General features: G+C 44.9%; 1 protein-coding gene across 2 annotated transcripts in view; it reads right to left on the bottom strand.

The window, feature by feature from the left end:
* Positions 1–6,239: 6,239 nt before the first annotated feature.
* Positions 6,240–13,606, bottom strand: part of PCGF6 (polycomb group ring finger 6) — a 47,844-nt gene continuing 40,477 nt past the window's right edge. Inside the window, exon 10 of one of the 2 annotated variants that reach the window (XM_002821113.4) lies at positions 6,240–7,405. In XM_002821113.4, coding sequence (XP_002821159.1) covers positions 7,349–7,405 — 57 coding nt within the window. In that variant the 3' untranslated portion in view covers positions 6,240–7,348. The remainder of the gene's footprint in view (positions 7,406–13,606) is intronic. The other variant, XM_063727723.1, reaches the window with a different exon arrangement.

Consider the following 13,606-nt stretch of genomic DNA (forward strand, 5'->3'; position numbering starts at 1 on the left):
AATATGTAAGGACCATATTTGAACTTGATAATAGATTGTGCCAGGTACTGTTCTCAGTGCTTTATATAATCACTTGATTCTCATGACAACCCCTTGAGTTAGGTACCATTGTTCCCTTTTACAGAGAAGGAAAACTAAAGTTTACAAAAGTTAAATAATATGTCCAAGATCACAGAGTTTGCAAGCAGCAAAGCTGGGATTTTATGTTTTTTGTTTTTGTTTTGTTTTTTGTTTCTTGTTTTGAGACAGAGTCAGATGGAGTGCAGTGGCACAATCTCAGCTCACTGCAACCTCCACTTCACTGCAACCTCCACTTCAAGCGATTCTCCTGCTTCAGCCTCCTGAGTAGCTGAGACTACAGGTGCTTGCCACCATGCCCGGCTAATTTTTATATTTTTAGTAAAGATGGGGTTTCACTGTGTTGGTCAGGCTGGTCTCAAACTCCTGACCTCAGGTGATCTGCCTGCCTTGGCCTCCCAAAGTGCTGGGATTACAGGCATGAGCCACTACACCTGGCCTAAAGCGGGGATTTTAAGCTCTGTAGTCTGGCTCTATGGTTTATGTCCTTAACGTCTATGCAATACTGCCTTTACATCTTATTTTATTTTATTTTTTAAGAGACAGGGTCTCATTCTGCTGCCCAGGCTGGAGTGCAGAGTTATAATTATAGCTCACTGCAGTCTTGAACTCCTGGGGTCAAGTGATCCTCCCGAGTAGCTGGGATTACAGGCACAAGGAACCGTGCCCGGCTCCCTGCCTTTATTTCTATTTGGGGGAAAAAAAATGTTCCTGGCAGCCTTTGTCTTCATCTTCTAATTTAAAATATTATTCAACTAGCTTTTCTCTCAGGGAAAATGTTTCCTGAGAAACCTTAGAAGAAAAAAATTGTTTCTCATTTCAATGAAAATGGTGTCATAATAAGAAGCCCTGTAAAATCACAGACACCATCAGCACCAAATCAAAATGCAGTATTGATCAAGCCATAATACCCATTCTGTGTAAGTACCTACTTGGCAGGCTTTTGGGAGATCAATATGTCATTTCATTTGTGAGAGGACTATTAATCTCTACAGGTAATAAAATTTAGATTTCACTAGTCCATATACACAACAACATAATGACAAAGGATAAAAAATGAGGACTTCCTCTTAAGACATGGTCTACCAAAGAAAACAAAGATGAACATTCAGAATCAGCATGTGCTTGAATCTTCTCTATTATCAGAGGTTTCCAAGATAACAAAATACAGCATAGTGGTTGCAATCATTAGAGGTTTTTTTTTTGAGACAGAGTCTCACTCTGTCACCCAGGCTGGAGTGCGGTGGTGCAATCTCAGCTCACTGAAACCTCCGCCTCCCGGGTTCAAGCAATTCTCCTGCCTCACCCTCCTGAGTAGCTGGGATTACAGGCACACGCCACCATGCCCGGCTAACTTTTGTATTTTTAGTAGAGATGGGGTTTTGTCATATTGGCCAGGCTGGTCTCAAACTCCTGACCTTGTGATCTGCCCACCTCGGCCACCCAAAGTGCTGGGATTACAGGCATGAGCCACTGCACCCAGCTGAGAGTTTTAAAGAAAAGAAAAAGAGAATAAAAAGTTTAACAGTGAGTTACACATACATCTGATGAGTAAATATCTCCTGGTGAAATTATAAGAACACTTATCTAAGAGTGGATAATAGGGTACACACTTTGGATAAGCTGAATTGGACAAATACATGGGTCCAAGGTGTTACTTTCAGGAATCCTAAACCAAGTCTCCATAGGAGAGGGGTAAGAGTATGTCCAGGTCGGTGTTAGCTTGGAGTCCAAAGGAAGAACTGTTGAAACTAGGTAAGAATGCATCTGACTCAAGCAGGAGAGAAAGGCAGTGCAGAGGAAGGAAAGTGACGCCCAAGGTCAGCGGAAATGGCTGAGATCTATATTACAGAGAAAACGGGATGGCATTAAAAGACGAATAAGAAAACTGCTAAGCACTCATTCTGCCAAATTAAAACTACCACGAATGGCCAGGCACAGTGGCTCATGCCTGTAACCCCAGCATTTTGGGGGGCCAAGGAGGGCAGATCACCTGAGGTCAGGAGTTTGAGAGCAGCCTGGCCAACATAGTAAAACCCCATTTCTACTAAGAATACAAAAATTAGCCGGGTGTGGTGGTGAGCACCTGTAGTCCCAGCTACTCGGGAGGCTGAGGCAGGAGAATTGCTTGAACCTGGGAGGCAGAGGCTGCAGCCGGCTGAGATTGTGCCACTGCACTTTAGCCTGGGTGACAGAATGAGACTCTGTCTCAAAAAAAAAATAAATTAAAAAAAATAAAATAAATAAATAAACTACCATGAACTATTCCTCTGGGCATCTTTGCTTAATATTACCTCAGATAGGGATTAGGCAAAAACAAAAGGACCTGCAAATTGTCCCAATCAAACAAATCTTTCTTTAGCCATTGAAGTTAGGCTCTAGAATCTGTACTTCATATGCTCTATTATAAACTTTTGTGCAGATTTGGGTATCTAGTTTTGTTTCTGTTTCTGTTCCTAGTAAAAACTCCTTTTGAAAAAACTTTCAACCAGGCACAGTGGCTCATGCCTATAATCTCAGCACTTTAGGAGGCTGAGGCAGGAGAATCGCTTGAACCCAGGAGGCAGAGATTGCAGTGAGCTGAGATCCAGCCACTGCACTCCAGCTTGGGAGACAGAGTGAGACTCTGTGTCAAAAAAAAAATTAATAAAGTAAACAATCATCTCAGCTAAACTAAATGCATGCTGCTGGTGGTGACAATAAGACTAACACATGTATTCGGGCCTTATACACCTTCAGCAGAGATAAAGTGAGAACAGGTAAGTGGGGGAATCAGAGTGAATCAAGACTGGGCATTTGAGCCTGACATGGTGGCTTATGACTGTAACCCCAGCACTTTGGGAGGCTGAAGTGGACAGAAACCCCAACTCCACTAAAAATACAAAAATTAGCCAGGCATGGTGGCATGCACCTGTAGTCCCAGTTACTCAGGAGGCTGAGGTGGGAGGATTCCTTGAGCTGGGAAGACGGAGCCTGCAGTGAGCTCAGATCATGCCACAGCACTCCAGCCTGGGAAACAGAGGGAGACCTTATTTAAAAAAAAAAAAAAAATGCTGGGTGTGGTGGCTGATGCCTGTAATCTCAGCACTTTGGGAGGCCGAGGCAGGCGGATCATGAGGGTCAGGAGTTCGAGACCAACAGCAACAACAACAACAAAAGACTGGGCATTTTTTTTTTTTTTTAAAGAGACAGAGTCTCACTTTGTCTCCCAGGCTGGAGTGTGCAGTGCAGTGGCATGATTGTAGCTCACTGTAGCCTTGACCTCCTGGGCTCAAGCAATCTCCTTGCTTCAGCCTCCCAAGTAGCTGGGATCAGAGGAGCACACAACCACGGCTAGCTAATTTTTTTTTTTTTTGAAACAGAGTCTCACTCTGTCATCCAGGCTGGAGTGCAGTGGTGTGGTCTCCGCTCACTGCAAGCTCCGCCTCCCTGGTTCACACCATTCTCCTGCCTCAGCCTCCTGAGTAGCTGGGACTACAGGTGCCCGCCACTACACCTGGCTAATTTTTTGTATTTTTAGTATAGATGGGGTTTCACCACGTTAGCCAGGATGGTCTCGATCTCCTGACCTCGTGATCCACCCACCTTGGCCTCCCAAAGTGCTGGGATTATAGGCGTGAGCCACCTCGCCCGGCACGACTAGCTAATTTTTTTTTTTTTTTTTTTTTTGAGACAGGCTCTGCCTGTGTAACCCAGGCTATGTGCAGTGGTGCAATCTCAGCTGACTGCAACCTCCACCTCCTGGGCTGACCTCCCACCTCAGCCTCTTGAGCAGCTGGGACTACAGGCTCGCCCCACCATACCTGGCTAATTTTTGTATTTTTTGTAGAGTTGGGGTTTTGCCATGTTGCCCAGGCTGGTCTCAAACTCTTGGGCTCAGGCGATCCTCCCACATTTAAGGATCCTCCCACAAAAAAAAAGGGGGGCCAGTAACAACAAGGTGAAACCCCGTCTCTACTAAAAATACAAAAATTAGCTGGGTGTAGTGGCGCATGCCTGTAGTCCCAGGTACTCGGGAGGCTGAGGCAGGAGAATCGCTTGAAACCGCGAGGTAGAGGTTGCAGTGAGCCGAGATCTTGCCAATGCACTCCAGCCTGGTGACAGAGCAAGACTCTGTTTAAAAAAAAAAAAAAAAGAAAAGGTAGAATTTTTTTGACTCACAGTACTTAACCAATAACTGCTTTTTATTAGATTCTTAGAGGTGTTGTAACCCATAGGCTGTGAGTTCCTCGAAGATAGATCACTCCTCTTTGAATCTTCTTGTCCACACAATGTCTAACAAGTGACACTCTTAACTTGCTCATCACAGAAGTATTTATCAAATAATTACATTTGATATTCTACTTTTAAGGAGATAAGTATTTTGCCATGTTACAGTAATGAATGGGATGGTAATTGAGGAAAATAGGGGGAAAATGAATGCTTACTCCAAGTCTACAGTTGAGTCTCTGTGGGGATAATCTCTTCCCTGAAATGGTAAAATTTGTAATGTGGCCGGGCGCGTTGGCTCACACCTGTAATCCCAGCACTTTGGGAGGCCAAGGTGGGCAGATCACTTGAGGCCAGGAGTTTGAGACCAGCCTGGCCAACATGGCAAAACCTGCCTCTACTAAAAAAATACAAAAATTAAGCCAGGCTCAGTGGCTCACGCCTGTAATCCTAGCACTTCGGGAGGCTAAGGTGGGCGGATCACGAGGTCCATGAGGTCAGGAGTTCGAGACCAGCCTGACCAACATGGTGAAACCCCGTCTCTACTAAAAATACAAAAATTAGCTGGGCATGGTGGCGGGTGGCCTGTAATCCCAGCCTTTCAGGAGGCTGAGGCAGGAGAATTGCTTAAACCCGGGAGGTGGAGGTTGCAGTGAGCCGAGATCATACCACTGCACTCCAGCCTGGGCAACAGAGCAAGACTCTGTCTCAAAAAAAAAAAAAAAAAAAAAAAAAAAAAATTAGCCATGTGTGGTGGCACAGGCCTGTAATCCCAGCTACTCAGGAGGCTGAGGCACAAGAATCGCTTGAATTTGGGAGGCAGAGGTAGCAGTGAGGTGAGATCATGCCACTGCACTCCACCTGGGTGACAGCCTTAAGACTTGTCTCAAAAAAAAAAATAATAATAATAATCTGTAATGTTGAAAACAACCAAATCTGGGTTCTAAAGACAATAATCTTAACATCTCTTCAACTCTCGGTCAACTCACTTGTTACAAGTGGCACATTCTAAGTAGCTACTAAAGATCAGGCTTTTTTGAGACAGTGTCTTGCTCTGTCGCCTAGGCTGGAGTGAAGCGGCAGGATCATAGCTCACTGTAGCCTTGACCACCCAGGCTATTGATCCTCCTGAGTAGTTGGGACTACAGCCATTCACCACCATGCCCAGGTAATTTTTTTTTTTTTTTTGTAGAGATAGGATCTTGCTATGTTGCCTAGGCTGGTCTTGAACTCCTGAGCTCAAGTGATCTGCCCACCTTGGCCTCCCACAGTGCTGGGATTACAGGCATGAGCCACCATGCCTAGCTTATTTTTTATTTTTTTTTTGAGATGGAGTCTCACTCACTCTGTCGCCCAGGCTGGAGAGCAGTGGCACAATCTTGGCTCACTGCAACCTCCATCTCCTGGGCTCAAGTGATTCTCCTGCCTCAGCCTCCCAAGTAGCTGGGAATACAAGCACACACCACCATGCCCAGCTAATTTTTGTATTTTTAGTAGAGACGTTGGCCAGGCTGGTTTCAAACTCCTGACCTCAAATGATCTGCCCGTCTGGCCTCCCAAAGTGCTAGGATTACAGGCATGAGCCGCAGTGCCTGACCTGGTTTTTTTTTTTTTTTTTTTTTTTTGTGAGATGGAGTCTTGCTCTGTCTCCCAGGCTGGAGTGCAGTGGTGCAATCTCGGCTCACTGCCGCCCAGATTCAAGCAATTCTCCTTCCTCAGCCTCCTGAGTAGCTGGGATTACAGGTACCCGTCACCATGCCCAGCTAATTTGTGTATTTTTAGTAGAGACGGGGCTTAACCATATTGGCCAGGCTGGTCTCGAACTCCTGACTTCAGGTGATCCACCTGCCTCGGTCTTCCAAAGTACTGGGATTACAGGCGTGAGCCACTGCACCCAGCCCTGGCCTGGTTATTTTTTTTTAAAATCCACAGTAAACACTAACATTCCCAAATAGGTTAAAATACATTTTTATTAAATGTTAGAATAAATTTATACACAATTCACAAATTCTTTATAAAGAATTGCCAATCTTTGTCCAATTTTGTAGTAGTCTCTATACAGATTCAGAAATTCTGCTGTTAAACAGGATTTATAAAATATTTCTTTTAGAAAGCATCACAATGCTAATTTTAGGCAAATAATGTTTTAAAACTGAAGTCTTCGCATGGAGGTGAGCTCAAACACCCTTATTCTTTATTGCAGTGATGAAATAATGAGAAAAATAAACATTAAACTGACTTACTAAGAAAACAATGAATAAGTAATTCTGTAAACTTCTCAAATTCTCCTAAAATTTTTTATTACTTTCAGAAGCAATACTATTGCAAGGTATCAACAACCACACTATGTACCCAAATAAAATGAATGTCAGAAATAAAAATACTGTCACAAAGAAGCACCCCTTATTGGAAGATGTATTGAAGAAGTCTTATTACACTGAAAGTTTATGTCACAGACCATAAACTCAGAGTCTCTTCACACATAATAACAATTCATCCATTTTGAAATGAGTAACTTCTCCTTTGTAGCGTTGCTAGTATAAAAAAAGATACAGGTTCAAAATATGCTGGCAACATACAAAAGTGGCCAATAGTTTTGGCCTTTGAGAGTACACCCTGCAGTTTAACAAAGACTGGCTTTGAATCTTCCATTCAAAAGCACACTTCTCTTCCAAAAAGATGACTGCCCAACTGATGCCATCCCAGAGAGCAGATATCCCAACCACCAACTTGAAATGGCTGAACAAAGAAATCTAACCGATTACTTCAAAGATGGGAAGCAAAATCAACGTCAAGGTATTTAAAATCATAAGAAATTTTAAAATTCAATTTTTGAAAAATTTCCCCTGAGCTTTGGCTGCTTTTTATATAGTCTCTAGTAACAGATGCATTCCATCGTTCCAAGTTGTACTTATAAACGCTATAATTCTTGGTGCTAAAAATAGGTAAGTTATGTCTTGAACAGCAAAGTGGTAGCAATTACATTTCATGGAAATCTTTGGTGAGATGCAGTCCTGCAGAAGCCTCCTTTGTTTCCCTCCTCATAATGTGCTTAGAATCTTCAAGTTATCTTCAGAGGAGAAACCACAAGACCATAATGAAGGACAAGCAGACCATCCTGAAAAGGGGAGAAAAAAAGACGATTTTGCAGTTCTTTCAAACCAGTAATGCAAATGATCAAGTCAAAGCTGGCTTATTTTTTTTTTTAATAATCTAACACTAAGGTGAAATTCTTTAATTTAAAGAAAATAAGTGGACCATATAGTTTCTTATTCACCAAACACTCCTTGTGAATGTGCTTTTTTTTTAAGACGGAGTCTCACTCTGTTGCCCAGGCTGGAGTGCAGTGGTGCAATCTTGGCTCACTGCAACCTCTGCCTCCCAGGTTCAAGCAATTCTCCTGCCTCAGCCTCCCAAGTAGCTGGGATTACAGGCACCCGCCACCACACCCAACTAATTTTTGTACGTATGTATTATATGTATGTGTGTATATATTTATTTATTTATTTTTCGAGTCGGAATCTTGCTCTGTTGCCCAGGCTGGAGTGCAGTGGTGCGATCTCTGCTCACTGCAACCTATGCCTCCCAGGTTCAAGCAATTCTCCTGCCTCAGCCTACCGGGTAGCTGCAATTACAGGTGCGTGCCACCAGGCCCAGCTAATTTTTGTATTTTTAGTAGAGACAGGGTTTCGCCATGTTGGCCAGGCTGGTCTTGAACTCCTAATCTCAGATGATCCTCCTGCCTCAGCCTCCCAAAGTGCTGAGATTACAAGCGTGAGCCAGAACACCTGGCCCGACACCCAGCCCCACTTTTTTTTTTTTTTTTTTTTTGAAGACAGGGTCTTGTTGTGTTGCCCAGGCTGGAGTTCAGTGGCCAAATCTGGACTCACTGCAGCCTTGACCACCTGGGCTCAAGCAATCCTCCCACCTTAGCCTCATGAATAGCTGGGACAATAGACACGCACCACCACCAGACTCATTTTTGTATTTTTTGTAGGAGACGGAGTTTCACCGTATTGCATAGGCTGGACTCAAACAATCTGCCTGTCTCAGACTCCCAAAGTGCTGGGATTACAAGCATGAGCCATCTAGACCAGCCTGTCAATGTGTCTTTTTAATGACTCTCAGGAGCCAATTCTGAAACTATCATGTAGCCATAAACACAAACTGGAGTGCAGTGGCGCGATCATAGCTCACTGCAGCCTCAATCTCCCAGGCTCAAGTGATCCTCGAACCTCAGCTTCGCAACTAGCTGGGACCACATGCATGTGCCACGATGCCTGGCTACTTAAAAAAAATTTTTTTTCCCAGTATAAACGAGGTCTTGCTATGTCACCCAGGCTGGTCTCAAACTCTTGAGCTTCAAGCAATCCCCCCATCTTGGCTTCCCAAAGGTGGCATTACAGGTGTGAGGCATGCATTCAGCCCAGACTCTTTTTTTTTTTTGACACGGAATCTGGCTCTGTCACCAAGCTGGAGTGCAATGGCGCAATCTCGGCTCACTGCAACCTCCGCCTCCCGGGTTCAAGCGATTCTCCTGCCTCAGCCTCTTGACCAGCTGGGACGACAGGGGCCCGCCATCACGCCTGGCTGATTTTTGTAATTTTAGTAGAGACGGGGTTTCACCATGTTGGCCAGGCTGGTCTCGAACTCCTGACCTCAGGTGATCTGCCCACCTCAGCCTTCCAAAGTGCTGGGATTACAGGTGTGACCCGCTGCACCCAGCCCTAGACTTCTTAATAGACTATTTAAGCATTAGATTCTCCTAAAAAAGACTCAACTACTACAACGCATCACAGATCTGTTCATTTCCACATAAACGCAGCTCACCACTATAATAATTGCTAAAGCTTTGAAACACTTACTCATTTAATGAAAGCCTAAAATATATATGTTTTACTTCTTCCTTAAAGAATGCCCTCAGCTGGACGCAGTGGCTCATGCCTGTAATCCCAACACTTTGAGAGTCCGAGGTGGGCGGATCACTTGAGACCGGGAGTTCAAGACCAGCCTGGGCAACATGGTGGAAGCCCCCCTCTCTACTTATATAATTTCTTTTTTAAAAAAAAAAGGAAAAATAATTTTTTAAAAGAGTAAAGAATGCCCTCAGGGCAGTTGGGCAACTTAACCCCCATACTATATGATTCCAGATGCTATGTGTCCAAGTCTTTTTATCTACTTTTTGTGGGGTTCTATCTCCTTTCTTGATACCAGGTCTTAATTCTTTGGCTCTCACCAAGGCTGCATCCAGCAAGCAATCCACCTTTTTTTTTTTTTTTGAGACGGAGTTTTGCTCTTTTGCCCAGGTTGGAGTGCAATGGTGCGATCTCGGCTCACTGCAATCTCCGCCTCCCGGGTTCAAGCGAATCTCCTGCCTCAGCCTCCTCAGTAGCTGGGATTACAAGCAGGCGTCAACACCCCCGGCTAATTTTTGTATTTTGAGTAGAGATAGGGTTTCTCTATGTTGGTCAGGCTGGTCTTGAACTCGCGACCTCAGGTGATCCGCCCGCCTTGGCCTCCCAAAGTGCTGGAATTACAGGCGTGAGCCACAACGCCTGGCCGCAATCCACCTTTTTTTTTTTAAGGGACTATTTCTAATTTCCTGCAGACTGGATAACTAGCTAAAAGGAAAGGTCATTGGGAAATGTGCCACAGACCTGAATTGAGCAACACAGAGAAGGGGTTGCAGCTCACATATCCTGTATTTCCAGTGCTGCTCTGGCTATTACTCTCTTTGGCTTCTTTGCTAAGCTTTTCCATGGCTCCACTTCCTCACTCTTCAACTCACTGCAATCTGGTTTGTGTTCCTGGCAATTACAGTAAAAACTCACCAGAATTCTAGAAAAAGGTTCACAAATTCAAGTGCCCATAAGGGCCAGGCCAGTAACATAAATGAATACATAAGTTAGGTATGTGAAGTCAATAGAGAATGTTGAAGACCAGTGGTAAACCAGAGAGAGCAGATGTCTATCTAAAGAAATTTAAACTCAAGGCCAGGTGCAGGGGCTCACGCCTATAATCCTAGCACTTTGGGAGGCCAAGGCAGGTGGATCACCTGAGCCCAGGAGTTCAAGACCACACTGGGCAACATAGTGAGACCCCATCTCTACAAAAAATACAAAAATTAGCCAGGTGTGGTGGCACATGCCTATATTTCCAGCTACTCAAGAGGCTGAGGTGGGAGGATCACTTGAGCCTGGGAGACAAAGGTTGCAGTGAGCCAAGATCATGCCACTGCACTCCAGCCTGGGTGACAGAGCCAGACCCTGTCTCAAAAAAACAAAAAACAAAAAACAAAAAAAAAAACAACAATTAAACTCAAGGCCAGGTGTGGTGGCTCATGGCTCATGCCTGTAATCCCAGCACTTTGGAAGGCTGAGGCTGGAGTATCACTTGAGCTCAGGAGTTCAAGACCAGCCTGGGCAACAAAGTCAGACCCATTTCTACAAAAAATAAAAAAATTAGCCAGTGGCACACCTCTGGTAACCAGCTACACGGGAGGCTGAAGCAGGAGGATTGCTTGAGCCCAGGAGGTTGAGGCTACAGTGAACCATGTTCATGCCACTGCACTCCAACCTGGGCAACACAGCAAGACCACACAGCAAGACCCTGTCTCAAAAAAAAGAAAGAAAGAAAGTTTATTTCATTCATTTGTTATTTTGAGACAGGGTCTTGCTCTGTCGCGCAGGCTGGCATGAATGATCAGAGCACACCACAGCCCTGAACTCCCAGGCTTAAGTGATCTTCCCACCTTAGCCTCCCAAGTAGCTGGGACTACAGGTGCATGCCACCATGCCCTGCCAGTTTTTGTATTTTTTGTAGAGACAGGGTTTCAGCATGTTGCCCAGGCTGGTCTCAAACTCCTGGGCTCAAGTGACCCTCCCGCCTCGGCCTCCCAGAATACGGGGATTACAGGTGTGAGACACCATGCCTAATCTGAGTACATTTTATGATGCTTGCACAATCATTAAATTGCCTAACAATGCATTTCTCAGAACATATCCCTATTGTTAAGTGATGCATAACTGCATATATATTTGCAGACTTAATGACTATGGTTTATTGTGGAAATCTTTATTGAATTTTTAAAAATAAAATTAATTAAAAATGTTCTTTTTGGCCGGGCATGCTGGCTCACGCCTGGAATCCCAGCAGTTTGGGAGGCTGAGGCGAGCAGATCACTTGAGGTCAGGAGATCAAGACCGGTCTGGATGTCTAGGCAGAAGCCTGCTGCAGTGGCAGAGCCCTCACAGAGAACCTCTACTAGGGCAGTGTGGAGGGGAAAAGTGGGGTTGGAGCCCCCACATAGGGTCTCCACTGGGGAACTGCCCAGTGGTGCTGTGAGAAGAGGGCCACTGTCCTCCAGATCCCAGAATGGTAGATCCACTGAGAGCTTGCACCCTGTGTTTGAAAATGCCATAGGCACTCAACACCAGCTCGTGAGAGAAGCCATGGGGGCCAAACCCTGCAAGGTCACAGAGGTGGAGCTGCTCAAGGCCTTGGGAACCCACCCTTGCACCAGTGTACCATGGATGTAGGGCAGGGAGACAAAGGATATTTTAGAGCTTTTTTTTTTCTGAGACAGAGTCTTTCTCTGTTGCCCAGGCTGGAGTGCAGTGGTGTGATCTCTGCTCACTGCAACCTCCACCTCCCGGGTTCAAGCAATTCTCCTACCTCAGCTTCCCAAGTAGCTGGGATTACAGTAGTGCACCACCATGCCTGGCTAATTTTGAGCTTTAAGATTTAATGAGGGCCAGGCATGGTGGATCACGCCTGTAATCCCAGCACTTTGGAAAGCTGAGGCAGACACATTGCCTGAGCCCAGGAGTTTGAGACCAGCTTGGGCAACATGGTAAAACCCCATCTCTACAAAAAAATACAAAAATTAGCCAGGTTTGGTGGTGTGCACCTGTAGTCCCACCAAGCTGGGAGGCTGAGGTGGGAGAATCACTTGAGCCCGGGAGGCAGAGGTTGCAGTGAGCCTATCACGCTACTGCACTCCAACCTGAGTGACAGAGAGAGAGACTCCATCTCAAAAAAATAAATAAATAAAAATAAAAAAATTAATGGCTGCTGTTATGTGTTTCAGACTTACATGGGGGCATATAACCTCATTCTTTTGGCCAATTTCTACCTTTTGGAATGAGAGTTATTTGCCCATTGTTTATACCCCCATTATATCTTGGAAGTAACTAACTTGTTTTTGATTTGACAGGCTCATAGGCAGAAGGGACTAGCCTTGTCTCAGATGAGACTTTGGAATTTTGAGTTAATGCTGAAAATGAGTTAAGACTTTGGGGGACTATTGGGAAATCATGATTGTCTTTTGAAATGTGAGGACATGAGACTTGGTGGGGAGGAGGGGGCATGATTTGGGTGGAATCATATGGTTTGGATCTGTGTCCCCACCAAATCTCATGTTGAATCGTAATCCCCAATGTTGGAGGTGGGGCCTGGTGGGAGGTGACTGGATCACGGGGTTGGATTTCTCATGAATGGTTTAGCACAATTTCCCCTTGGTACTGTCCTCACAAAAGTGAATAAGGTCTCGTGTGATATGGTTGTTTAAAAGTGTGTAGCACTTCCCTCCTTATTCTCTTTCTTGCTCCTGGTTCCTATCATGTTTTTGCCTTCAGCCATGATTGGAAGCTAAGCTGCTATGATTCTTGTACAGCCTGCAGAACTGTGAGACAATTAAACCTGTTTTATTTATAAATCACCCAGTCTCAGGTATTTCTTTATAGCAATGCGAGAATGGACTAACACAGTATGTGAATTACATCTTAACAAAACTGTTATTTTAAAAAACAGAGTTCAGGCATGGTGGCTCACACCTATAATCCCAGCACTTTGGGAGGCTGAGATGGCTGATTGCTTGATCTCAGGAGTTCAAAACCAGCCTGGGCAACATGGCAAAACCCCATCTCTACAAAAAATTTTAAAAATAGCCAGATGTGGTGGTGCACATCTGTAACGTCTGTTGTCCCAGCTACTTGGGAGGCTGAGGTGGGAAGAGATTAATTGAGCCCCCCAGGTTGAGGCTACACTGAGCCATGATTGTGCCACTGCATTCCATGCATTCCAGGCTGGGCAACAGAGTGAGACCTTGTCTTTTTTTTTTTTTGAGACAGAGTTTTGCTGTTGTTGCCTAGGCTGGAGTGCAATGGTGCGATTTCAGCTCATTGAAACCTCTGCCTCCCGGGTTCAGGCAATTCCCTGCCTCAGCCTCCCAAGTAGCTGGGATTACAGGCGCCCACCACCATGCCTGGCTAATTTTTTGTATTTTTAGTAGAGATGGGGTTTCACCATGTTAGCCAGG

Source organism: Pongo abelii, chromosome 8 (assembly GCF_028885655.2).
Source record: "Pongo abelii isolate AG06213 chromosome 8, NHGRI_mPonAbe1-v2.0_pri, whole genome shotgun sequence".
Lineage (NCBI taxonomy): Eukaryota > Metazoa > Chordata > Mammalia > Primates > Hominidae > Pongo > Pongo abelii.